This window comes from Berghia stephanieae, chromosome 3 (assembly GCF_034508935.2).
Source record: "Berghia stephanieae isolate SIO BIC M18660-M18661 chromosome 3, UCSD_Bste_1.3, whole genome shotgun sequence".
Lineage (NCBI taxonomy): Eukaryota > Metazoa > Mollusca > Gastropoda > Nudibranchia > Aeolidiidae > Berghia > Berghia stephanieae.
The window spans coordinates 24774256-24799933 of record NC_088362.1 but is presented as its reverse complement, the minus strand read 5'-3'; the positions used below and the strand labels follow the sequence as shown (position 1 = coordinate 24799933).

At 35.5% G+C, this 25678-nt stretch overlaps 1 protein-coding gene across 1 annotated transcript in view; it reads right to left on the bottom strand.

Annotated features, from left to right (window-relative positions):
* Window positions 1-377: 377 nt before the first annotated feature.
* The window catches only part of LOC144967412 (homogentisate 1,2-dioxygenase-like), a 28729-nt gene continuing 3428 nt past the window's right edge, over window positions 378-25678 (bottom strand). The window contains exons 2-16 of the mRNA XM_078904580.1: window positions 21746-21817; window positions 20054-20142; window positions 18957-19062; window positions 15171-15221; window positions 14063-14154; window positions 13143-13177; window positions 11405-11484; window positions 10843-10942; window positions 10015-10136; window positions 8617-8721; window positions 7282-7408; window positions 6338-6390; window positions 5008-5136; window positions 3508-3646; window positions 378-2139 (exon numbers count right to left, since the gene is read on the bottom strand). Of these exons, the coding sequence (XP_078760706.1) occupies window positions 2111-2139; window positions 3508-3646; window positions 5008-5136; window positions 6338-6390; window positions 7282-7408; window positions 8617-8721; window positions 10015-10136; window positions 10843-10942; window positions 11405-11484; window positions 13143-13177; window positions 14063-14154; window positions 15171-15221; window positions 18957-19062; window positions 20054-20142; window positions 21746-21817 (1329 nt within the window). The 3' untranslated portion in view covers window positions 378-2110. The remainder of the gene's footprint in view (window positions 2140-3507; window positions 3647-5007; window positions 5137-6337; window positions 6391-7281; window positions 7409-8616; window positions 8722-10014; window positions 10137-10842; window positions 10943-11404; window positions 11485-13142; window positions 13178-14062; window positions 14155-15170; window positions 15222-18956; window positions 19063-20053; window positions 20143-21745; window positions 21818-25678) is intronic.

Here is a 25678-nt window from a genome sequence, read left to right as displayed (position 1 = left end):
ACGTCACGACTGTTGAAGGTTATCAAACGTACTAATTCGCACACACGCCAAAATCTATTTATAATGCTGAGTGGGACTGGGCGTGTTACAATACAAAAGTACTAATACTGAATCTGTGTAATGTAAATGTTGCTGCTTGAATCTCAAAGAAATTAATAGCAATGTGAAATTTATTATATGCTTCAATTTAATAAACAAAAAAAAATAACATGACGTTTCAGGAAACCCCTTTATAAACAAAACAAAATGAATAAAAGGAGCATACGATTCGTTGTCCCATCATTATATATATATATATATATATATATATATATATATATATATATATTATATATATATATATATATATATATATATTAAGATTACGCCATTCTCACATCTCTCATTCGTCTGTAGTATTTTATTCATCATGTTTTTGCTGATAAAGGGGAAACCCGAAACGTCTGCATGATCAGCTTTCGTTTATCAAATTGAAGCTTCCATTCAATTTCACATTGTTATTTATTACTAAATCTGTATAAAGCATGGTCTATATTCACCAAATATACTAAATAACAATGACTTCATATTACTTCAACAACCGGCTGTACCTACTTTATAGAATAAGCGGCTATAATCAAACATTGTTGTTATGCAAATCTCTGGTCAGAAGCATGACCCTGTAATAAACAAAATTGAATATAACAGTTTCAAAAATAAAAGAAATAAATACCAAACACACAACGTTTCGGAGTTGAAACCTTACTTCAGCTAACGAGAAAAAAAACCCCAAAAAACCAATGCAAACATAAATACATTACTAAAAATGTTTTTACTGCTTTTGCTGTTTGTTGAAGAAGGGGTTTGAGTCCGAAACCTTCTGTGTTTGGTATTTTGTTGTTTTTTTTTGAAGCTGTTAAATTCATTTTTTGTTTATTACTTTTTAGTCTACAGCTTATAAAAGCTTAGTGGCATCACTTTGAAGGAAGCATGAACCTCACACCTCACATTTTAAAACGATTGCGGTAAGAAAGTAGAAAATAAAATTAGCAGAAAAGAATCGGGATCAGATGAAGTACAAAATTATTTTTTATATACTTAAAATATTCAAACATTTAAAATTTAGTTAAGGAAATATGACAGTAATAGGATTCAATAGTCTGATGTCACGTCTGTCCAAGCAACGAGCAGTTTGGTTCTAAATAAAGAAAATTGGTACTTTTTATTCTTCATGCTGGCTAGAACATTTTCACATGTCATGTGATCAGAATGTATAAAAGTCAAAACATGATCAGATTTATAATATTGTTCTCCTCTGGATACATTGTTCCGATAGTTTAGAACCAGTTACTAAGTTACTTGCGTCATTACGAGGGAAGTGACATCACAACTGTTGAATCCTATTCATCTTCCAAGAAAACATGGCTTCTCACGTTCATGCAGGGGGTCACAAAAATACAAAAATATGTTTTTTACGTGAAACGTTTGTTTTTTTTTAAAAATATTTTCTCAATATACTTGAATCTTATTCTGAATCTCAACGACTTGATGAGGTAAAAATAAATTAGAGATAACAAAATAAATAAATGTTTCCAAGTACAACCGTTTCTGGAATTTCTGTGTTGAGAAGATCGTGTATATTACTGATCGCATTAGATTCGATGACAAAAATAAATTATCTAATTCATCGCGGAAATTTTCAATGATAAAATTACATAGTGAATACATAATAGTAAAAAGAAAAAAAAAAACGGTATGCAAAATCTTGTTTACAAAAACATAATACCCTTTTGAGTTTATAAGTCACAAACAAATACATCACATGAAATTCATTTGAATAAAAATCTGTTCCTAACAACTTTTCAATTTTATCTCAAACAACAACAAAACAAACAACAACAACAACAACAACAACAACAACAATAACGTCAAACAACAAAACCAACAACAACAAAACAACAAACAACAACAACAAAACAAACAAAAACAACAATAAAACAACAATAACAACAAAACAAACAACAACAACAACAAAAACCACACAACAATAACAACGATGACAACAACAACGACGACGACGACGACAAAAATGTTCTCATTGATCCACGTATTGTATCCAGACCAACTCACTCTACGTCATCTTCCTTTTCTTGGCCTGATCTGAAAGGATAAAAAAAACCCAAAAACAGTAGGTCAGTTTTTAAAAAATATCATAATGAGAAAGTAGGATGAACACACCAGTGTAAGATAAAGATCTGAACAAGTGTGTATGAAACGTGCCAGGCAAAACAAGCAAGAAAAAAAACCAACAAAAAAAAAACAAGAGAAAATCATCCCAAAATAATCAGTCTACATCAATTGTATTTTTGGGGATGTTTTTTTTTCTTGTACTTGTCTTTCTTGCTTTGTCTGGCACCTTTCATAAACACTTGATCAGGTCAGTTTTTAAAAATTAATAATAAACTTGAACCCCTTTAGCGTAATAGCCGCTAAAGTGCTTTACAAAGTGTCCTAAGCCAACAACAACACTTAACATGCAAGATGAGACATGACGCCTGGAAGGCCATATTACAATTTTCGTTTCGACAGAGACAATGCAGTTACTGGCCAGGTACTCATTTTATACCCAAGTTCTGTGAGGGAATGTAAGTTATGAGGCCTTTTCCATAGACTCAACTTTGCGCTGAAAAGAAATGAACTGGAACCAGGGGGCTAACGGCTCAAAGGCGAGTGTCATACCACAAGACCATGAAGCTGCATGTTAGGCCTTTAACATCAAAAGTAACAATTTCAATCACGTCTACATCTAAAATGGATAAGATAGTAAACATATCACATAAAGTATAAAGATGTCTGTTTGACCTGACAGAAAGTACTTTGCGATAGACAAACATTCTTTCAGAAGAAGGGTAGCCAGTAATTCCTACTGTGTATTTAACGTTACCAGGACAAAACGTAATCTCAATCCATTACAAGCACAAGAAGCAAGTTGGAAAACATAAATAGGGGTAGGGGGATAGAAGACAAAGCAAGTGACCTCCCTGCCCACTATGGGAGCTCAAAAAACCCCACCTAGTTATTATTTGTGTCAATGCATGACATAATCAGTTGGATTTGCATTTTTTTTGGTGCATTTTATGAAAGAATATACTACCCAGAGCATTTTAATATTTATTTGAAGTAAATCGGGTGATTTTTTAATGAAATTATGATCAGATGTATGGGAAAGGTATCCAGCAACTTTTCTCAAATTTCATACTTTTTCAACTTAACTAGCTGTAAAAAATATTTAGAAGAGAAATTAAGCTTAGATATTTCCAGAAGATGTAAAAAAAGGTTGATTTAATCATTTATGACAAGAACTCATTTTGATAAAAATTGACCTTCTAACTAAACTTGGCAATATCTCAGTTCAAACCATTTCACCATCCGACTGATTATGTCATTCACTGTAACATTTGATTATGCATTTGTCTATAAAATTTTATTATGACTTTTTGTTTTTTTTTACTGAGTGAAAAATGTTACCTTTTTCCTTGCCATTGCTGAGGTCTGGGTTGAAATGACTCTTGAGAGGCTGCCAGCATTGGTAGTACTCCGTATCTACCTTAGTCTTGTTGGCCCACGGAGTGACGGCCATGGAAAAGGATGACTCAAACATGAAAGACTGCAGACAGAAAAGTAATAGAGCAATATAGCAGACCTGCTACTTGGAAATTCTTAATTTTTGGGAGATATGTTTTTGTTTTTAAAGGTTTTACAGCACTTGCAACACATTAAGGTCATATTAGCGCCAGTAAAAAGGAAGAAAAGGGATAGTAAAAAGTTCTGGAATTACAGTTAAAGCACCCAAGAAAAGGGAAGACAAAGGGGAATTGGTTCAAATAGGAAACAGATGTAGATTCCAAGGAGAACACTATCAAAGTACTTAGTTTGAGATCACCTAAAAGTCTCCTCCTGACACAAGCACAGGTCCCCATTAAGAGGAATACACTCAAATGTTTACAAATCATATATAATATTAATAATACGGAAAAATGAACGAACGATCAAACGAATGAACGATGAATGAACTAACTAACGAACTAACTCTCTCTCTCTCTCTCTCCTCTCTCTCTCTCTCTCTCTCTTTTCTCTCTCTCTCTCTCTCTTCGTCATTATCTCTCTCGTCATTATCTCTGTGTTTGTTGGAACCAGAGAAAGGTCAAATGCCGAGAAATTGTTTACATTGTCTTGTCCTCTTTTTTTACAAGTCAAATTCACTCCCTTTACTTTTCTTTCCATACTATTGACTCCTTTAGACACCTCTAGCTTTTGGCTTTAATAATAAATAATAATAATAATAATAATAATAATAATAATAATAATAATAATAATAATAATAATAATAATAATAATAATAATAATAATAATAATAATAAAATAATACATAAAATAATAATATTAAGTAATATTATTATTATATTATTCTTTATTATTATAATAATAATAATAATGCAATGAAAAATACAAACATTGCAATTTCAATTTCTTACACAGCAACAGACATTACATTTTAAACACACGATTTTTACCCCAGAAATTTTTTAATCCTGCAACATACAATGTTTGCTGACTCATACAATGTTTGCTGACTGTCAAATTGTTTTTAAAAAAAAACAAGACACTGTATCAAATCCAAATTAAGTATCTGATAAGAATTTTACACAAACTAAAAGTTGAAAAGGAAAAATCCTTCAGAGTCATTAGGATAGAGTTTATCCTTGTTTCTATGGTGTGAAACGGACAATAGCAATTGCTTGCTACCATTTAAACAGTATGCTCATCTATCCTATAGCACTTTTCCCCCCGATTTAAACAATCCAGCTACCCAATCACTTCTGGGTGTACTGGATGGTCAAAAAAAAATAAATCTCGACTTCACCCAGGTTCGATCTCAGTCCCTTTGCATGCGAAGTGAGTGTTCTACCAACTGAGCTATGAGGTCCCCCCTTGAAAAGTAGAGGATAAAAAAAAAAATCAATTCACCATCGTTCCATCAGCGATTCTTTGAGGCCCCAGAGCTGCAGTGGAGGCTTTTTCAAAGCATTCGTAGTCAGGTCCGTGTGGGGTCATCATACTGTGAAGACTGGCTCCACCAGGACAGAACCCCTCTTCCTGGAAAGGATTTGTTAAGAATGAATTTTTTTTTAAATGTAAGCTTTTATATAGCGTAATATCCACTAAACACGTTCTAAGCTCTTTACAAGGGATCCCTAGTCAACAGCAAAATGTAACATGTAGAGCGAGACATGACGCATGTTAGACGATATTACAATTTAGAATTTTTTTTGACAGAGGCAACACTGTTATTGGCCAGGTACTCATTTTACACCTGAGCACAGTGAGAGAATCTGAGCAAAGGACTCAACTATGCGTTGAGCGAGGCTCAAACCCAGGATCTTCCAATCTGAAAGTGAGTATCATACCTGAAGACCGCATAGCCATTAATAATAAATAACAAGAAATGAAAAGGGTATAGGAAAAGAAAAAAAAATCTCTTGTACAAATGAATTAAAGTGGCTCAATGGTATGGGATGTCAAAAGACCCCAAGGACTCAACTATAAAAAAAAAATTGAAATTTTATAAAGCGCAATATCCACTAATCATGCTCAAAGCAGTTTACAAGGGGTCCCTGGCCAACAGCCACACTAAACATGTAGGACGGGGCATGACACCTGCTAGGTGATATTACAATTTTTTCATACAGTTAATGCTGTTAACGGCCAGGTACTCATTTTACACTTGAGTACAGTGAGAGAATGTGAGGCTCGAATACAGGTCCTTCTGATCTGAACAAAAACAATACAATGCATAACAGAGAGAATTTTTATTAGAAAAAAATATCATCTCCCAAAACCCTAACTATACATTTGACTGTGTCCCTCCCAGCAAGGGTATCCAGCCAGGGCCAGGACAAAACCAAGTAATCTCATCCCAAGACAAAGATAAAAAGCATGTTGGAAAACAGATATAAGGGGATAGAAGACACAGTAAGTGCCTCCCTGCCCACTATGGGAGTACTCAGCGGTTTGGTCTTTGCTTCGGACCTGAAAGGTATCGGGTTCGACTACTCACCACACATTGTGGCCTTGAGCAAGTCACCTAGCCTAAGCTCACCTTGCAGTGCTACACTGCAACTGACACCTGGGTTATTCCAGTCTTCCCTTGGAATAGATCTTATAGGAAAATTTTCCTCTAAGGGATGAATAACGGGAATTTATTTATTTGAATTTATCTAGTCCATTTAATTTATTGTTTTTATGAATAAAATTCTACCAGCCATTTATTCTACTGAAGAGTGTCAATTCTTGTTACCTTTGCCTCGTAATTGCCATAGATAAGTCCCATAAATTCACTCATGCAGTTTCCTGTCAGAAATAAAAGCAAATTATCTCAAAATCATATCATGTTGTTGACGTATATAATTTGTGCCACAAGAAATTGATAATTCAAATAACCAAAGCTATAGGTTAAGGTTAGTTAGATAAATAAAAAAGACGAAATGATCCTTTTAAATGAAACAAAACATTCTCTTTCAACTTTATACTTGAAATCAGAACTTTAACTCATTTCTGGTGTGTCATTTTTTTTTCTTTTGGGAAGGGAGGGGAGGAGGGGGGGGGGGGGGGCACGGGAATGTGAAGCTGAGTTTAATCCAATAATTGGCATCCCAAATATTCACTAATTCTTTATGTCTTTTCAAAATTATGACTTGATTAGCATGAGTTGTCTGCCTGGGATCTCAATAAAATGGATGAAGTTGACATCACCCCGCTCTTTGTTATTGTTTTTAGTCTGCTAATTGGGTGATAAGTTCTCAAAAAAATTCCCTCTAACACTATAAACTTTACACACAGTTTTGTGTATTGGTATGATTGATCAAGTGGGCAGAATTAATGAGTATTTTATTTCAATGTGAACTATCGATAAATCCTCTATTTATTGACGGACTGGATATTGTTTGCTGTGTTAAAAAATATGTTTATTTGTTTGGTATCTTCTGTTTTGTTTGTTTTATTTGGTTTATCTAATGCACTTTTCCACTATTGATGGTATGGATTTAAGTAAAATACTCACAACATCTGCCAGCCAAATTAAACATGCCAACACTCAAAACTGTAAGCAACCTTTAACATTTATAGTATGATTGATATAATAGAGTGATAACTAATCACTAACAGGGCTGCCTAAAAATGATAAGAAAATGCTGAGTAAAGTCATATTCGTCCCTTTTATATCATTTTAAAAAAAATGCTCACTATGGTAGTACGGTGGCCTGAAAGTGTGTTCCTGTACTGACCACCTGGGTGGAAAGATGACAAAATCTGCCACGGCGACTCCTGGCTTGAGAGAGGGACATGTCAACACAGTGAAAATGGATGGGTCCTGAAAAGACAAGGGTTGGAGGGAAAGTGTTATGGTGTATCATTATTATTAGCATTATTATTGAGTTATTGCCCTTGGCGACTTTAGTACCAATATTGTATCTGCATGAATAACACACTGAATCACATTTAAATACTTCTAAATAATGTCACAATTTATTATATTTTAACTCTGTCAGTGCTGAGGCTATAAATCGCATTTCCGTCACAAAATGGCTGACACCTGATTGAGGCAGCATGAGAATGACACGCTAAGACAAAGTGATATTCCAATTCGGTGCAAAATCTCAATTAAAATACCCCCCCTAGGGCTAATTGAATGTTCTGATGAAAGAAATGATACCATTGGTTCAATTGATATAGTACTTTTGTAGAAAGTAGGATTGGATTACATTACTGTTTTTGCCTTTCAAGACCGAACGCACTGTGCAGCCATTGGCCAGTAGAATAGATTCTTCTCTGACCGCACAGTGCAGCCAATGGCACTGAAAGAGTTAACAATACATTATATTTGCATAATTAGTTAACTAGACATGTGCCAGTTCAGAATAGTCTTTATTTCCCCGCAGATAGTGTGGATTCTCCATTAGTTTATCACCAAAAAAAATTAAATTGTCTTATACATTCAGACCTAACTCAAAGTTTAGTTTAACAAAAGATAACTTTTACCCTTAAAAAGTACAAAACAAAAAATGAACATATCAGCTTCAAGAAAGAACAAAATACCAAACACAGATCGTTTTGGGCTCAAAACCTACTTAAGCCAACAGCTGTACGCGAAACGTTCCGTATTTGGAATTTTTTGTTCTTTTTATAAATTTGGTATATTTATTTTTGTTTTTTACTTTTTACAGTCTTGAGCATTTATATAGCGCAATATCCACTAAACATGCTCAAAGCGCTTTACAAGGGGTCCCTGACCAAAAGCAATATGTAACATGTAGAACGAGACATGACGCCTGTTCAGCGATATTACAATTTTTTCCGACAGAGACAACGCTGTTCACGGCGATGTTCTCATTTTACATGTGAGTACGGTGAGAGAATGTGAGTAAAGAGACTTTTTCCAAGGACTCAACTATGTGCCGAGCGAGGCTCGAACCCAGGACCTTCCGTACCAAAAGCGAGTGTCATACCACAAGACCACATAGCCACAGCTTCTAGCAGCTTAGTATCACTTTAACTTTTACCCTTCAGTCCATTACTTACAGCATGGTCAAAGGAAACACTGTTGACAACCATAAAGTTGCTCAGGTTGTATTTGTAAGGGGCATAATTGCCATGCCAAGCCACGACATCAAATGGAGAATGACCCTGTGGATTGGATTGGAGATTATTTTACTCAGCATTTTGTTATCATTTTTAAACAGCACTATTAGTGATTAGTTCTCACTAGATTATATCATTTAATAAATGTTAAAGGTTACATATAGTTTTGAGTGTGGGCATGCTTAATTTGGCTGGCAGATGTTGTGAGTATTTTACCTTAATGCATAGTATCAATAGTGGATTGGAGGAAAACTTCAAACCAAACACGGCTATATTTAAAGAATTGTAAAAATTGGATGAACATTTCAAACCAAATATTTTTATATTTATTTAAGAATTGTAAAAATTGGATCAAAATTTCAAACCAAGCATAAAACAAACAAACAAACAAAAAGAATCACAATAGTCGATGCGAGTCAAGATCAAAACAGACACAATTGTCTTTAAGGTGTTGAAAGATAAAAGCGACTTCATCTGTGATATCGATGTGCACGTATTTACAGTTCTGGTAACCAGATTCAACGATGGGCTCTTTGTAACATTGTTGTAATGGACAATATTTTGCATTAGTTGGAGAGTATTTCCATTACAACAATGAGCCCATAACCATTTAGGTTATCAGACCTGCGAATAAGTAATGTTGTGTACAATTGTGCTCAAAGCACTTTACAAGGGTCCCTAGCTAATAATAGCATTGAACATGTAGGACGGGACATGATGCATAACATGTAATGTGCTATTAACTAACCAGGTACTCATTTTACACATGTGTACAGTGAGAGAATTTCAGTAAAGAGCCTTTTCCAAAGACCAAACTTTGCACCGACAAGAGAAAGACCGTACCAAAAAAATCAGTCTTTCTTGATTGGGGATCAAACCTCAGACCCTCTGATTACTGGCCAGATCTGCAACCATTACACCACAGAGATTACCTGTTGGAACAATTTTTAATTCCTACATTCTTCACAAGAGTACATGTTTTACACTGTGAACACTCACTTGCATCACATAACACAAACATTGAACACGAGAGGACGAGGACATACATATTAGAATAACTCCATTTCTATTTGAAAATATCAAATTATGGAGCAGGCACCGGCATAAGATAAAGATCTGAAAAAGTGTGTATGAAACAGTGTCAGACAAATAGAAAAATAAAAGTTTTAAAAAAATCCCAAAACAATTACCCTGCCGCGACTGGGAATAGAGACTGTATTGTTGGGGGATTCTTTTCTTCTTCTATTTTTATTTCTTGCTTTGTCTCGCACTGTTTCACACACACTTTTTCAGATCTTTATCCATACAAAAATGCCCCCTATCTAGTAAACAACTCACCTGAGTAGCAGCAAACAGATGTCCATGGTATTTACTGACAACCGTGTACTCGCTGACCTCTCTGTCCTCGTACCAAGCCACAGGGGTCAAGAAATCACGAGGGTTTGCCAGACCATTGGCACCTGGGGAGAACCAACATTTTAAAATTTAAACCCACATGTATAAGACGTGGCAAATATTTTTCTGCCATCTGGCTGAAATTTGATTGAGTCAATCCTTGTTTATGATAAACTACAATAGCCAAATGGAATGGGTACTAACACACAATCCTTATAAATAGAAAACCATTACTGTCAATGTTATACCTCTACAAATTTCCAATGAAATTAATGTCACTCAGCTCTTTGTATTGATTTTAGACAGCCATTTTAATGATAATTCTATCAATCAGACTATAAACGTTTAAGGTTGCACATAGTTTTGTGTGTTGGTATGTTATATGTTAGGGGGTTAAGGCATTGCACTGTGGCCCGGAAGGTCCCGTGTTCAACCCCGCTTCAGGCACATTCGATTTTTTCTTGGGAGAGATTATTAACCCCCAATGTGCTCACTTGAACAACATGGGTGATTCCTATTGATATCAGAAATCTTGTTTGATGAATTATCTATATTCCTTTGTGGAATGCCTGGGCAACGATATCTTATGAAGTCATGGCAGAAGGGCATGATTTTGATTTTTAATGTTATGTCCGGCAGGTGGATGATGCGAGTATTTTACCTAAATGCATAGCATCAATATATTTTGTTAAGGTATTTTCATGTCTACAGTTTAAAACTAGAAGATAATTATTTCTAATAAATTTTCAAAAATTTAATCATCTACTTTACCAATAGGTCCAAGAGTGGGTAGTTGAAAATGGTCTGAGAAAACTTCTAGAATGTATCCACGTGTATTGCCCTCCACAGCCACGTTGAAGCGAATGCCTCGCTGAAAAAAAAAAAAAAGAACAGAAGCAACTAATGTGATACTTGGTCATCAACGTAAAGTATTTCTTGATTATACACGTGCAGCTATGTGGTCTTGTAGCATGACACTCAATTTCGGAGTTGACAGGTCCAGGGTTTGAGACCCGCTCTGAGCGGTCAATAGTTGGAGTCCTTGGAAAAGACTCTTTGCTTACATTCTCTCACCATACTTAGGTGTAAAGTCTCTCACCATACTCGGGCGTAAAATGAGTACCTGGCCGTTAACAGCTTTGTCTTTGTCATAAAAATGAACTGTATTATCTCCTAAGTGTCGTTATTCTTTAATACATGTTACGTGTTGCTGTTGGCTAGGGGTCAACCTTGGTTCTTTTGCATGTGAAGCAAGTGCTCTACCCAGGTCCCCATGCGTTATATAAAAGCTCAAATTTTTAATTTTTAAAAATATCTTTTAAAATTGACCCACCTGGATGACACAAAACTCATTGGGCTCCACGTTCATCTTTCCCATTTCTGTTGTGATGAATAAGGTTCCTTGCTGAGGTACTGGAAAAGGGAAAAAAAGTAAAAATCAGTAGAATTTTAATAATAAATATGTTGTTTGTTTTGTTTTTAAGGGTTTTACGGCGCTTGCAACACATTTAGGTTATATCAGCGCCAGGAAAAAGGAAGAAAATGGGATAGTAAAGAGTTATAGAATTACAATTAAAGCACCCAAGAAAAAGTAAGACATAGGGGAACTGGGAACAAATAGGGATCAGATGTAGATTCCAAGAGCATACCACCAATGTACTTAGTTTGAGATCACCTAAAAGTCTCATCCAGACACAAGCACAGGTCCCAACTAAGAGGAATACACTCAAATGTTTACCAATTATATAATATAATATATGTAAACTAAACATAATACAATGCATAACACAGAGATGATTTACAAGGAAAAAAATATCATCTCCCAAAACTATAACTATACATTCGACTGTTTCCCTCCCAGCCAAGGAGCTCCGGCAAGGATCAGGACAAAACTAAGTAATCTCATTCCAAGACAATGACAGGAAACAATTGGGAAACGGGTATGGGGGGATAGAAGACAGAGCATGCACCTCCCTGCCCACTATGGGAGGTCAGGATCCCCACCCAATAATAATAAATATTATCAACAACTGTTTGACAAACTTTGATAATGTCTGGCTATGTGGTCTAGTGGTATGACATTCACTTTTGGATCAAAAGGTCATGGGTTCGCGTCGCACCCTGAATGGTGCATAGTTGAGTCCTTGGAAAAGGCCCTTTACTCACATTCTCTCGCCATACTCAGGTGTAAAATGAGTACTTGACAATTAACAACGTTGTCTCAATTAAAATAAATGTATTGTCACCTAACAGGTATAATGTCTCGTCCCTCATGTTAAGTGTTGCTGTTGGCTAAGGACTTCTTGTAAAGCAATTTGAGCGCGTTTCGTGGATATTGCGCTATATAAAAGCCCAACATGTTTTTTTCTTTTTTTTTTAAAGTCTAACATTTAGAAAAAGAATCATCTTATGACTGAATTATTTTACAGATGATTGATGTATATTTATTTTGATAGTCTTTTTAATGTTTATATAATGTGTGTGCGTGTTTGTATGTGTGGATGAGTATATGGTAGAGTGCTGCACTTTCAAGTAAATGCTTAGGTGCAATAGAATTATTATTACTTTTTTTTATTATAATAATCATTATTATTTTTTTTATCATCATCATCATCATCATCATCATCATCATCATCATCATCATCATCATCATCATCATCATCATCATCATCATTATTATTATTACTATTATTAATAATAATATTATAATTATTATCATTATTATTATATGATTGTTATTACTATCTTTATTATTATTATTATTATTATTATTATTATTATTATTATTATTATTATTATTATTATTATTATTATTATAGTTATTATTATTATTATTATCATCATTATTATTATTACTATTATTACTAATACTATTACTACTACTACTACTACTACTACTACTACTACTACTACTACTACTACTACTACTATTACTATTACTATTATTATTATTATTATTATTATTATTATTATTATTATTATTATTATTATTATTATTATTATTATTATTATTATTATTATTTCTATAATACATCATTCCATTTGTAAACTGTTTTTATAACTAGTCTTACCTATCAGAAAGTCTCCGTCAGAGTTGTACAGGCATCTGAGGATTTCAAAATAAAAATAGTTGAGAATGCAGTAAATTCTTTACTTTTTTTTTTTTAATCATGACTTCAAACAGGAGTAGGTCTTTATTTTGAGTCATGCTGCACGCTTTATGTGGAGCATAGATGAATCATTGAGGAAAGAAAATCTCTACTTACACTCTCTCCCTGTACTCAGGCGTAAATGAGTACATAGCCAGTAACAGCGTTGTCTTTGTCGAATAAAAAAGAATGTGATGTCACATCTTTCATGATAAGTGTTGATGCTGGCTTGGGGCTCCTGTAAAGTGCTTTGAGCATATCTACTGGATATAACCTCATAAAACGGCTGAAGTTTTTTTCTGCATTTTTTTCCTTACTTCTCCTCTTTCTTCTTCTTCTTCCTCTCACTCCTCCTCCTCCTCCTTCTTCTTCATCATCATCCTTTTCCTCGTCCTCCTTTTTCTTCTCCCCCTCCTCCTCCTCCTACTTCTTCCTCTATTTCTTTTTGAAATTGAATAATAATAATTATTTCCACCCCTTCATGGGAGATCCGATCCATAGCTCAGTTGGTAGAATACTCGCTTCACAAACAAAGGGACCAGGATCAATCCCAGGTGAAGTCGAGATTTTTTTTCTGATCACCCCCCCCCCCCCTCTTTCCACCCCTGCCAACCCAGCAGTGATTGGGTATCTGGTTAAGATCTGGCAATAAACTTGTATCCTATCCAAAGGTTAGCAAGCAACTGCTATTGTCCGTTTTGCGATATAGAAACGGGGATTAAAATCTGGCTTCAATGGCTTGATGGGCCTCAGAAGGACTACTACTTATTTCACCCCTACATTATACTGTTTCAAGCTGGACTCGAGTCACAAATTTGAGAAGAAAAAAACTCTAGATTTACTTGTCTCCCATGGACTTGTTGCATGTGTAGACGTAAATACAGATTCCATTCCGAGCCTTTGGATCTCCAGCACCGCACACCGTCGCCATTCCCTAGAGGTAAAAAATTAAAATAATAAATAAATAGGAAAAGAAAGCTGTGGACTGTAAAAAATTATCGCACAAAATTTGCATTAAATAACTTTTATTTTGAAAAAAAATAACAGAAAAACATAATACTAAATGATTTGGACTCAAAATCTTTCCTCAGCCAGCAACAAAATATAATAAAAACAATCACAACGTTAATATTTCATGTACAATTCAGATTGACGGCAGAAGATGCCTCAGCATGTCCAGTTGGGATAAATTAATAATGTAGGGAAGAAGATGTGTTGTACAAACAGAGATTAACTCTCTCCTTACCGATCATTTTCAGTATTTTCCCAAAATGGCAGGCTTACCCAGCAGAAAAATTGTTTTTTTAAATACTCAGTGTCGTAACAAATGTGACGATTTTGCTGTAGGTGGTAAGAAGAGGGTTAAAAGTCATTAATAGCTACTTGTGCAGCGTGACTCAGTGGTACGGTCTTTGCTTCATACCCAAAAGGTATCTAGTTCAACTGCCTGCCTCGTTGTGTGGCCTTAAGCAAGTCACCTCACCCTGGCTCACTTTGTGGCGCTGCACTGCGGCTGACGCCTGGGTTTTTACCAGTCTTCTCTTGAAATAGACCTTAAAGACAAATTTCCCCTTAGGGATGAATAAAGGGAATTTATTATTTATTCTATTTTATTTATTATGAGCTCTTGTGCTATGACATTCACCTTTGGACCAGAAGGTCCGGGGTTCGAGTCCCCCTATGAGCGGCACTTAGTTGAGTCCTTGGAAAAGGCTCTTTAGTAACATTATCACAGAGTACTCGGGTGTAACATGAGTACCTGACTGTTAAAGACATTGTCTTTCTCGCAAAAAAAATAAATTTGTAATATAGTCTTGCAGACATCATGTCTCATCCTGCACGTTAAGTGTTGATGTTGGCTAGGAGTGACCCCTTTGAACACGATGAGTGGAAATTGCTCTAAATAAATACATGAGTTTTTAAAATAAGGCTTAGTGTTCTTCCACTCACCTCAACAAAATCTGTTTCTGCTGTAGGAAGATCAAATGGCTTCCATCTCAACTGTAAAGAAAAATTATATCAGTTTTTGTTTTTCTAATTATTATTGTAATGATTCAATTTTTTATCATTGAATTCCACTTACAAATTTATAGCTTGATAGAACTTCTTCGAATGTTCCAAAACGTTTGCTGTCATTGTTATTCTTGATGGGTATTTTTTGTTGGTTTTTAATGTAGATGTTGTTACTGCTGATGATTTTTGTTAATTTTGTTATCATTATTTGACATTGTTATCATTTTGATGATGTTGTTGTTGTTATTGTTGCTGTTGTTGTTAGTTGTTCTTCTTCTAGTTGTTCTTGCTTTTGCTGGCTTTTTTTTCTTTTTGATTTTTATATCCGGGTGACTCAGGGTCTGAAACTTGAAATTAAAGTGAAAATGGTTGGAGTGACAAAATTTGAATTTTTTTTTTTGTAGTTTGGCAATATCTGTTCGATCTTTTGAACAAGATGGATGCATTTAAATCAAATTTCATGATTAATATGTTAAAGTCTAGCTACACATAACAGCAGGCCTGATAACCGAATGCAATTATGGGCTTGATTTAACAGTGTTGTATTAGACAATCTTATGCGTTGGTTTGAGGATATTATCATTACAAGAATGAGCCCATAATACTTTGGGTTAGGCAGAATTGCAAATAATTACATATATTGGTAAAAGGGAATTTTACATTTCTGATTTAGCCTGGTATAAAATTATATCATTAATCTCGACTTATTTGATACCCTTCTACACATGGAGAGAAAAAAAGACTGACGATAAAAGTAGTCCTTCAGAGACATGAGACCAATGGAGCCAGAGTTCATCCCGTTTTCTATAGCGTGAAACGGACAATAGCATTTGCTCGCTACCCTTTGGGTAGGATGCTAGTCTATCGCAACGTACTTCCACCAGATCTTACAGACCCAGCTACCCAATCACTGCTGGGTGGACAGGGAGGTCAGAAAAAAAAAATCTCGACTGCACCCGGGATAAATCTCGGCCCCTTTTTTTGTGAAGTGAGTACTCACCCAACTGAGCTATCGGTACCCCCAAAATAAAGAAAATTTGTGAAATTTGCAATGGCTTCAATAGAAGGAACAAAATTGACATCATCCATCTCTTTATCATTGTTTTTAGCCAGCGATTTTTATGAGTAATTCTCACTAAATTGTATTAATCAGACTATAAATGTCTAAGGTTACACACAGTTTTGTGTATTGGTGTGTTATATCCTACTGGTGGATGTTGTAAGTTTTTTTATCTAAAAGCATAGTCCTTTTGAGCCATTAAGCCCATGGAATTTATCCCGGTTTCCATAAAGCGTAAAAGTTTTAAGTCATAGAATTATGATCGATAATAGAAACCATTGCAATGCATACTCATTTGCAGGCCTGATTTTGTATTTTAAGGGTTTACAGCGCTTGCAACACATTTAGGTTATATCAGCGCCAGTAAAAAGGAAGAAAATGGGATCGTAAAAAGTTCTAGAATTACAATTGAAACACCCAAGAAAAAGTAAGACATAGGGAACTGGGAACAAATAGGGATCAGATGTAGATTCCAAGAGCATACCACCAATGTACTTAGTTTGAGATCACCTATAAGTCTCATCCAGACAGAAGCAGAAAATCCATCAAAGAGGAATACACTCAAATGCTTACATTATACATTGAAAATAACAATAATAATACCTAACAGAGAGATGATTTACAAGGAAAAAAATATCATCTCCAAAAAAAATAACTGCATTTGACTGTTCCCTCCCAGCTAAGACTCCGGCCCGGCCATGGCCAGGACAAAACCAAGTAATCTCATTCCAAGACACAGACAGAAAGCATGTTGGAAAACAGTTATAAGGGGATAGAAGACACAGTATGTACCCCCTGCCCATTATGGGAGGTCAGGAACCACACCCAGATTTGCAGGTCTGATAAACTAGATAAAAATTGTTATGGGCTCATTGTTATACAAATACTCTCAAATAAACGCAAAGCATTGCTCATTACAAACATGTTACATCAAGCCCATAATTGTATTCGGTAATCAGACCTGCGAATATGTATTGTAGACCAATGTCTACTTATTTGCAGTCTGATAACATATGTACATATAAAGCACAACAGACGTATACATTTAAGCAGGTCTGACATCCGAACGCAATTATGGGCAACATTGTTGTAATGGACAACATTACGCATTATTTTTTGAGATTGCCATTACAACAGTGAGCCCATAATAATAATAATAATAATAATAATACACATTTATATAGCGCTCATTCTCGTGTAAAACACAAGCTCTGGGCACTTTACAATATAAATATCAATTTTAAGTGAAAAAAAAACAAAAAAAAACAACAATAATAATTCATAGCCAAATCAAGGATTCATATAGAGTCAAGAAAAACAAATACAGTAAAAATGTGTCTTGAGATTCTTTTTAAAAGTAGGTAAGGACTTGCACTCCCTCAGACCACGTGGTAGTTCATTCCAAATCTTGGGGCCGAAACAAGCAAACGATCTATCACCAAATTTTGTTCTTGATCTTTTTTCCGAAATTTTCGTTTGGTCATTACATGATCTTAAAGTGTAATTTTCAAATTTACACATGACCACGTGATCTGTGAGATATGCCGGTGCTATACCAGTCAAACACTTATAAACAAGACACGCTGCTTTGTAATATGTGCGCTTTTCAATGGGCAACCAGTGGAGAGAGGCCAACAAAGGGTTGCATGATCAAATTTTTTTTTGCCAAAAACTAATCTTGCTGCACTGTTTTGCAGTAGTTGCAATTGTTTAATAGAAGCCTGAGGCAAGTTGACAAGCAGCGAGTTACAATAGTCTAGTTTCGAAAAAATGAGGGAAACAACCAATGTTTTACATGTTCCAATTGCAATATACTGACGGATCGAACTGATTTTCTTCAATTGAAAGTATAAAGATTTACAGAGAGCAGAAATGTGAGCTGACATTTTCATTTCTGAATCAAAATAGACACCCAAATTTTTCACAGTCTTTGAAACTTTGATCTTTTCACCCCAATCAACACCTCAAGACCATCATTTACCTTCAACTGCCCTCTATTTCCCACAATCATCACTTCTGTTTTTGACTCATTCATTTTCAACTTGTTTGCATCCATCCACTCTTTCACATCCGTCACACATTCTTCCACACGTTTCACAATATTTTCGAGATTTTTAGTTTTATCAGTAGCATAAAGTTGCGTATCATCTGCATAGAGATGATAGCGCAGCCCATGACCAGTGATGACATTAGATAATGGAGGAGTATACAAAACAAAAAGAATTGGACCCAAAACAGAGCCTTGAGGAACACCAAAAGACAATGTATGTTGACAAGAAAGTTATTCTAAAATCATAACCTGTTGCTTTCTGCCATCTAAATAAGATTCAAACCACTGCAAGACAGTCCCAGACAAGCCAAAGGTTATATTAAGTCGTTTAATGAGAATACCGTGATCAATAGTATCAAACGCCGCCGAAAGGTCTAACAATGTCAGAAGAGAAACAGAACCTTTATCTAAAACATCAAGCAAATCACTCGTAACACAGCACAAAGCAGTTTCTGTGCTGTGGTAAGAACGATAAGCTGACTGAAATTTTTCCCATAGATTGTTTTCATGGAGATGTTGTGAAAGACGTCTGAGTACAACTTTTTCAAGGATATAAGAATTGGGTTATCTGACCTGCAAATAAGTGCACGTCGACCACAACCATAAAAAATACCTGGTTTGGATTGGGTTCCACCTGATCAAAGTCATGATTGATCAGTCCCCTATCGATCTTTTTGAACGGTTTGTGTGACACAGCTGGTCTGATGCGGTAAAACCATCTGGAAAATTATATATGTAGAATGTATCTAAAACTATCTGGAAAGTTAGATCTGTAAAGTTTATCTAAAACTATCTGGAAAGTTAGATCTGTAGAATGTATCTGAAATCATCTGGAAAGTTAGATCTGTAGAGTTTATCTAAAACTATCTGGAAAGTTAGATCTGGAGAATGTATCTAAAACTATCTGGAAAGTTAGATATGTAGAATTTATCTAAAACCATCTGGAAAGTTAGATATGTAGAATTTATCTAAAACCATCTGAAAAGTTAGACCTGTAGAAGTTATCTTAAAACTATCTGGAAAGTTAGATATGTAGAATTTATCTAAAACTATCTGCAAAGATAGATATGTAGAATATATCTAAAACCATCTGGAAAGTTAGATATGTAGAAATGATCTAAAACCATCTGGAAAGTGAGATACGTAGAATTTATCTAAAACCATCTAGAAAGTTAGATATGAATAATTTATCTAAAACCACCTGGAAGGTTAGATATGTAGAATATAAATAAAAGCATCCGGGAAAGTAGAAATGTAGAATTTATCTAAAACGATCTGAAACATTAGAAATGTAGAAAATTAGATATGTAGAATTTATCTAAAACGATTTGGAAAGTTAGAATTTATCATGAATGCTTTTCTTTAACAAAAATAAAAACAAACAAAAAAAAAACAATATTAGCTGGAGGAATTACTATGAAGGATGAAGGATGTATGGAACTCATTTTATGTGATGTTGTATCAATATGTGGTGTTTAAAGTACCTAAGTAAGCTGTCCTTAACGTAGAGTCATATTGTCTTATGGAGTAAAGGGCATCATGAAGATGATGGTGATGATGATGATAATGATGAAGATGATGATGACGATCACGACGATGATGATGTTAATGAAGAAGAAGAAGATGATGATGATGATGATGGTGATGATGGTGATGATGATGATGATGATGATGATGATGATGATGATGATGACGATGACAATGTCTTACGTCCTCTGGTTTTCCAACCGCATAGCAGTGAAGGCAGATCCCGACAATTGCTCAGCATAGAGACCATATGGACACTTCTGTGGGTTATTCTGGGGGAGGAGATTTGGGGGGGGGGGGGGGTTGTAAAACAAATTATCGTGGAATATTTGGACGATAATATTATCTAGAAAACGGTAGGTTCTGCCTGAAGCTTGTGATCGTGAAAATACTATCGAAAGGGTGAAAATGGAGAGGCTTCGTATAGGAACGATGGACCTTTCGGGTACAACCCCTTCGTCAGCACAACAATACACAAATTAACGTGGAAAACAAATAAAATAAAATAAAATAAAATGCAAAATAAATTTTATCGTCTGTTGCAACCACCATTGAGTACAGACGATACAAGTTATTTTGCATTTTATTTTATTTTATTTGTTTTCCATGTTAATTTGTGTATTGTTGTGCTGACGAAGGGTTTGTACCCGAAACGTCCATTGTCTGTATCGTTTCTATACGACGATATTATCTACCAGTTAACAGCCGTAGTCTGGAATAAATACGAATCTTAAAATTTGGCCAGAAAACCCGTCCTTCAACTATCGATCGATTTAAATGACCCTTATCTTTTTTTCGCACGTCCCAGGTTTGAGAGGTTTTGTCAAGACGAGGGCCATTTAAATCGATCGATATTTGAAGGACGAGTCTTCTGGTCAAATTTTCCTATAGGAATTTTTACAGGATTAAGGACATGTAGGCTATTCCACATTTTAAAAAAAAAATGAATAACCTATAATGACAGTATTCATTATTTCCATTGAGCCGGAGTTTATCCCGGTTTCTATAGCATGAAACTTAAAAAGTAACAAAAATTAGCACTGTTTCATACACACTTTTTCCATATCTTTATAGCGTGAAACGAACAATAACAATTGCTTGCTACCCTATGGATAAAACGCTAGTCTACTTAAAAGTATTTTCCACCAAATCTAACAGACCCAGCTACCCAATCACTTCTGGGTGGACAGAGGAGTCGGGAGAAGAAAAAACAATCTCGACTTCACCCGGGATATATCTCGGTCCCCTTGCGTGTGAAGTGAAAGCTCTACCAACTAAGCTATTGGGACCCCCCCCCCCCCCAATTACATAAGGCGGCATGTCTATTTTAGTAGCAGGATGTATGTATAGGCAGGCTCTAACTCTAAGGATTGCGGGACGTAAGAGAGCGAGGATGGATGATCTTTAATGACAGCCAATATAAACTAAAAAAATAAGATGCCATCACTTTGAAACCAGTGATCAGTTGTACAACGCATGTATCCATGTATCCTCCGGAAGACATGTTTCATACTTCCAAGGAGATTGGAACCAGCAGTTTGAGATCACACTATTGTTCCCTAGTATCTTTTGTTAAAAAAAATAAAAAAAAAAATAAAAAAAAAGAAAACAGGTAATGGTTTAAGAATAATTGTTTTCTCCATTACTCATCCAGTTTTATGCATTTTGAGTGATATAGACGGTGTTTCCGTTTTACGAAAACCGCCAAAATCCGACAAAGTTATGGGAAGTATGCAGCACTTGGGAGTGAACCTGAGACTTAGAGAAGTGTACACCATTGGGAAGTGAACCTGGGACTGGGTTTCGTAAAAAAGAAAAACCCGTGATATAGAAACTCCAGATTTTACGATCCTCAAGATTGTACGATACACTTACCTGGCCCTCCGGCAGAGCTTTGGGACAGCGGGGATCTTCGGTGGAAAATTCATTTCCAAATCCAGACATATACTGTGAAATTAAAAAAAACAAAAACAAGAAAAAAAAAACACGTTATAATATCATATATAGTTTAGTGTGTCGGTACGCTATATCCGGGTGATGGGTGTTGTGAGTACGTCACCTATATATATATATATATATATATATATATATATATATATATATATATATATATAGTTTGATTGATTAATATTTTAGTAGGAACTCATCACACCCAGCTGGCGGTCTAAAAACAACAACAAAGAGCTGAGTGGCGTCATCTTCATTCCTTGTATGTTATCGTGATGAAATTAAAATCATAAAATATGGTGTCGTCGTCGTTTTTGTTGTGGGTTGTCAGAGCGTAGCCTTCGTAAACTTTTAGCCTGACACTTATAGCCATAAAATGACGCCAAAAGACAGTCTTTGGCTAAAAAGAAAACGGATCGTGAGTCGTATCGTGGCCTTCGTAAAGTTAACATAACGATGGCTACGGTCGTATTCACTATATCAACTGAGTACCACCGTAGCCATCTAGGACTTGCAGTTTGACGTCACTTTTTTTTGGTTTGTGCAGCGTTTAGTGAGTTGTTCGTAGAGCTCAAGGAAACAAGTGATCCCATTGGTTAAAACGATTGAATACAACTCACGATTTGTTTCCTTTTGTGGCCAAAGACTTGGCTTTTGACGTCATTTTTTGGTCAGTGTCAGGCGATCAGTTTACGATGGCGACGGTGTCAGGCTATAACGTTTACGATAACTACGATCCTAGTGTCCGGCTATAGATAGAATTAAATTGACGTCACTCAAGTCTTTGTTATTGTTTATTGCCATCCACGTTTATGAGTAATTTTCATGAACCTGTATTAACCAGACTATAAACGTTCACAGTTACACATAGTTGTGTGTGTTAGTCCATTATACTTCCGGGTGGCAATGTTGTGAACTTCTTAGCCAAGCGCATACTATCTGTAAGTTTACGATTCATGCGTAAGACCACATAGCTGAAAGAGTACAACAGGATGCAATATGTTACCGTGTTACAGTAAGTGTACTCATTCACCATGACTCAATGTATATTCATACACACGTAACACGGGAGTATAGAATATCAGCCATCTCTGTATTACTCAAAATGGGATTATAGTTACTTATAGTTATAGTTGTACCGTGAATATAATAATATTATGTATGTATGGATGGATGTATGTTTGAATTAATGGATGGATAGGTGGATGGATGGATTGATGGATGGATGGATGGACGGATGTACCAGCAACTTACACATAATAATAATAATAATAATAATAATAATAATAATAATAATAATAATAATAATAATAATAATAATAATAATAATAATACCAACAGACTAAAGGGGCCCCTTCCGTTTTCAATGTCAAGTCGGTAAACATGGCTTTCGAGTATGGATGGTATATGCTTCGGTAAAATCCACACCATGTCTACCCACCATAATATCAATTTTACAAATTCCTGGATGCATCCTGGATCGATCGTCATAACATTAGTAGTGTGAGCACCATTAGAAGCTACCATCTTCTAAGGAAAAGTCCTACATTTATGCCCATCACCAAAGTTAGCGAAATGAGCGATGAACTTAAAAGACCTCGTTTTACTCTCCGTTTTCGGAATCACAACAGCGCAACAAAATAAGGTGATTGCATGAAATCGCCAAAAGTAGCACAACAACATTTCATAGCCCAGTTTGGCAGACCATTAGAGGACATGAAAACGACTTTTAACAAACACACACACGCACACACATACATATATATATATATATATATATATATATATATATATATATATATATATAAAATCGTTGTTCCTCCAACTTGGGGATAAACCAACGTGTACATATATTCAGGTCTGACATCCGAACCCGCTTATGGGCTAGTTTAACATTGTTGTAATGGACAATATTTTGCGTCATTAAATTTTTTTTTTTTTTTTTTTTGAGATTTCCATTACAACAATGAGCCCACAATGAATTGGGTTATCAGACCTGCAAATAAGGGCACGTCGAGATAGACCATTCGCGACTTTCTAAATGACTCGATTCCCTGACCTCTCTCTCTCTCTCTCTCTCTCTCTCTCTATATATATATATATATATATATATATATATATATATATATATATATATATATATATATATATATATATATATATATAATACACACACACACATATATATGACTTTTTCCTATGGGGCTCATCTGAGACTGATCATTCAGCCTCCATTTCAGATATTGGAATGCTTATCGTAAAATAAGAGCTGTTATTGAATCCATCACGCCACAAAACTTCAAAGCACACGGAGAGAACTTGAAAATAGGTTGAATTTGGTTGTAGGTAGCCATGGCAACCATTTTGAGGCACATTGAGCAGAAGATAATGGTAAACAACATGTAAAACATTTATTCACTAAACTTGTATCCATAGGTCCATGTGGAACGTTTTTCTGATGAAGATGATATTAAACAGGGAAAGACTTTATGGATAGCCTGTACTTCAGTCGAAGCTGGGTTGGTGTGGCCTGAGAGTGAGACGTTTTCCGTAGGTGAGGCAAAGTGAGACGAAAAGCTTGCTCGGCTGAAGCTTCAAGCTGCCCAAGCTTTCACGCGCATGACAGTATGATGAACGCTTGTGCCACAGCTAAAGCCACGCTGGCTTTTTATCTTTTTTTTTTCTTTTCTCGCACCTGAATTTGTTACCACACAATGACACGGTCCTATTTTCGTATTGTATGACACGGTGACAAAAAGGCCGATCAGTGTCCCCTACGTGTTGAATGATGACACGGCAAAAATACCATGAACAATAATGATGATTATCAAGAATGAATGAAATGTAGCTGACGCTATGAGACTCTTTGTTTTTTTTTTTGTTGTTGTTGTTGTTGTTTGTTGTTTTTTTTTTACCGCCAGATGGATGATTAGTTCCACACTGACGTGTTCTTATTCGCAGGTCTGATACCCCAAATTGTTTTGGGCTCATTGCTGTAATGGAAATAATCTCAAACCAACTTAAAATATTCTCCATTACAACAATTTTAAAACAAGCCCATAACTGCAGTCGGTTATCAGACCTGCAATGTACGTCGGTTCGAACCATAGCCATCCTAAATACATGTCCTTCACCCCAAGCAATCAGCCCCAAAGATCCGGAGGATGTCTCACAATTTCAAATTCAACCCAGGCGATTGAAAGAAAAAAATATGACATGTCATGTTTATTGATACGGGTCCACCATCAATGTGTCAAAATTATTGTGATTAATACTTAAACCCTCTCCTTACCACCCATACCATAGGAAAATCCTCACATTCGTTACGATGCATCCAATAATTTTCCTATTCTGATTTCATTTTGTTATAGTTATAGCCATAAAAACTTGACACTATGTTGCTGAGCTCATTTTCTGAACAAAATATAGAATATACTCGTTGCTAATCTGTTTGAAAAATCTGTTTTTGCGTAGGGTTAGTATGAAGTTTTGGGGTAAAATTATGTAAATAGCTGGTAAGGAGAGAGTTAAAGACTGAGGGGCTGATCTTTTCGGCTACTTGGCATGTGTTTAAGATAGCTTTGTTATCCACGAAATCTCCTCTGCAGACCACTGGCAGTATGCGTCTTAGTAACATACTCATCAACTCTACACACCCATACACACACACACACACACACACACACACACACACGCACACACACATGCGTAACCTTAAACGCTTATAGTCTGATTGAGAGAATCTAGTGAGATCTAACCATCCGACTGGCGGTCTTAAAACATGAACCTGGAACAGAGTGTAACAACAATAGCCCTCGTAAAACTCAACCTGGCACACACCAATTTTATTTTCAATCAAAG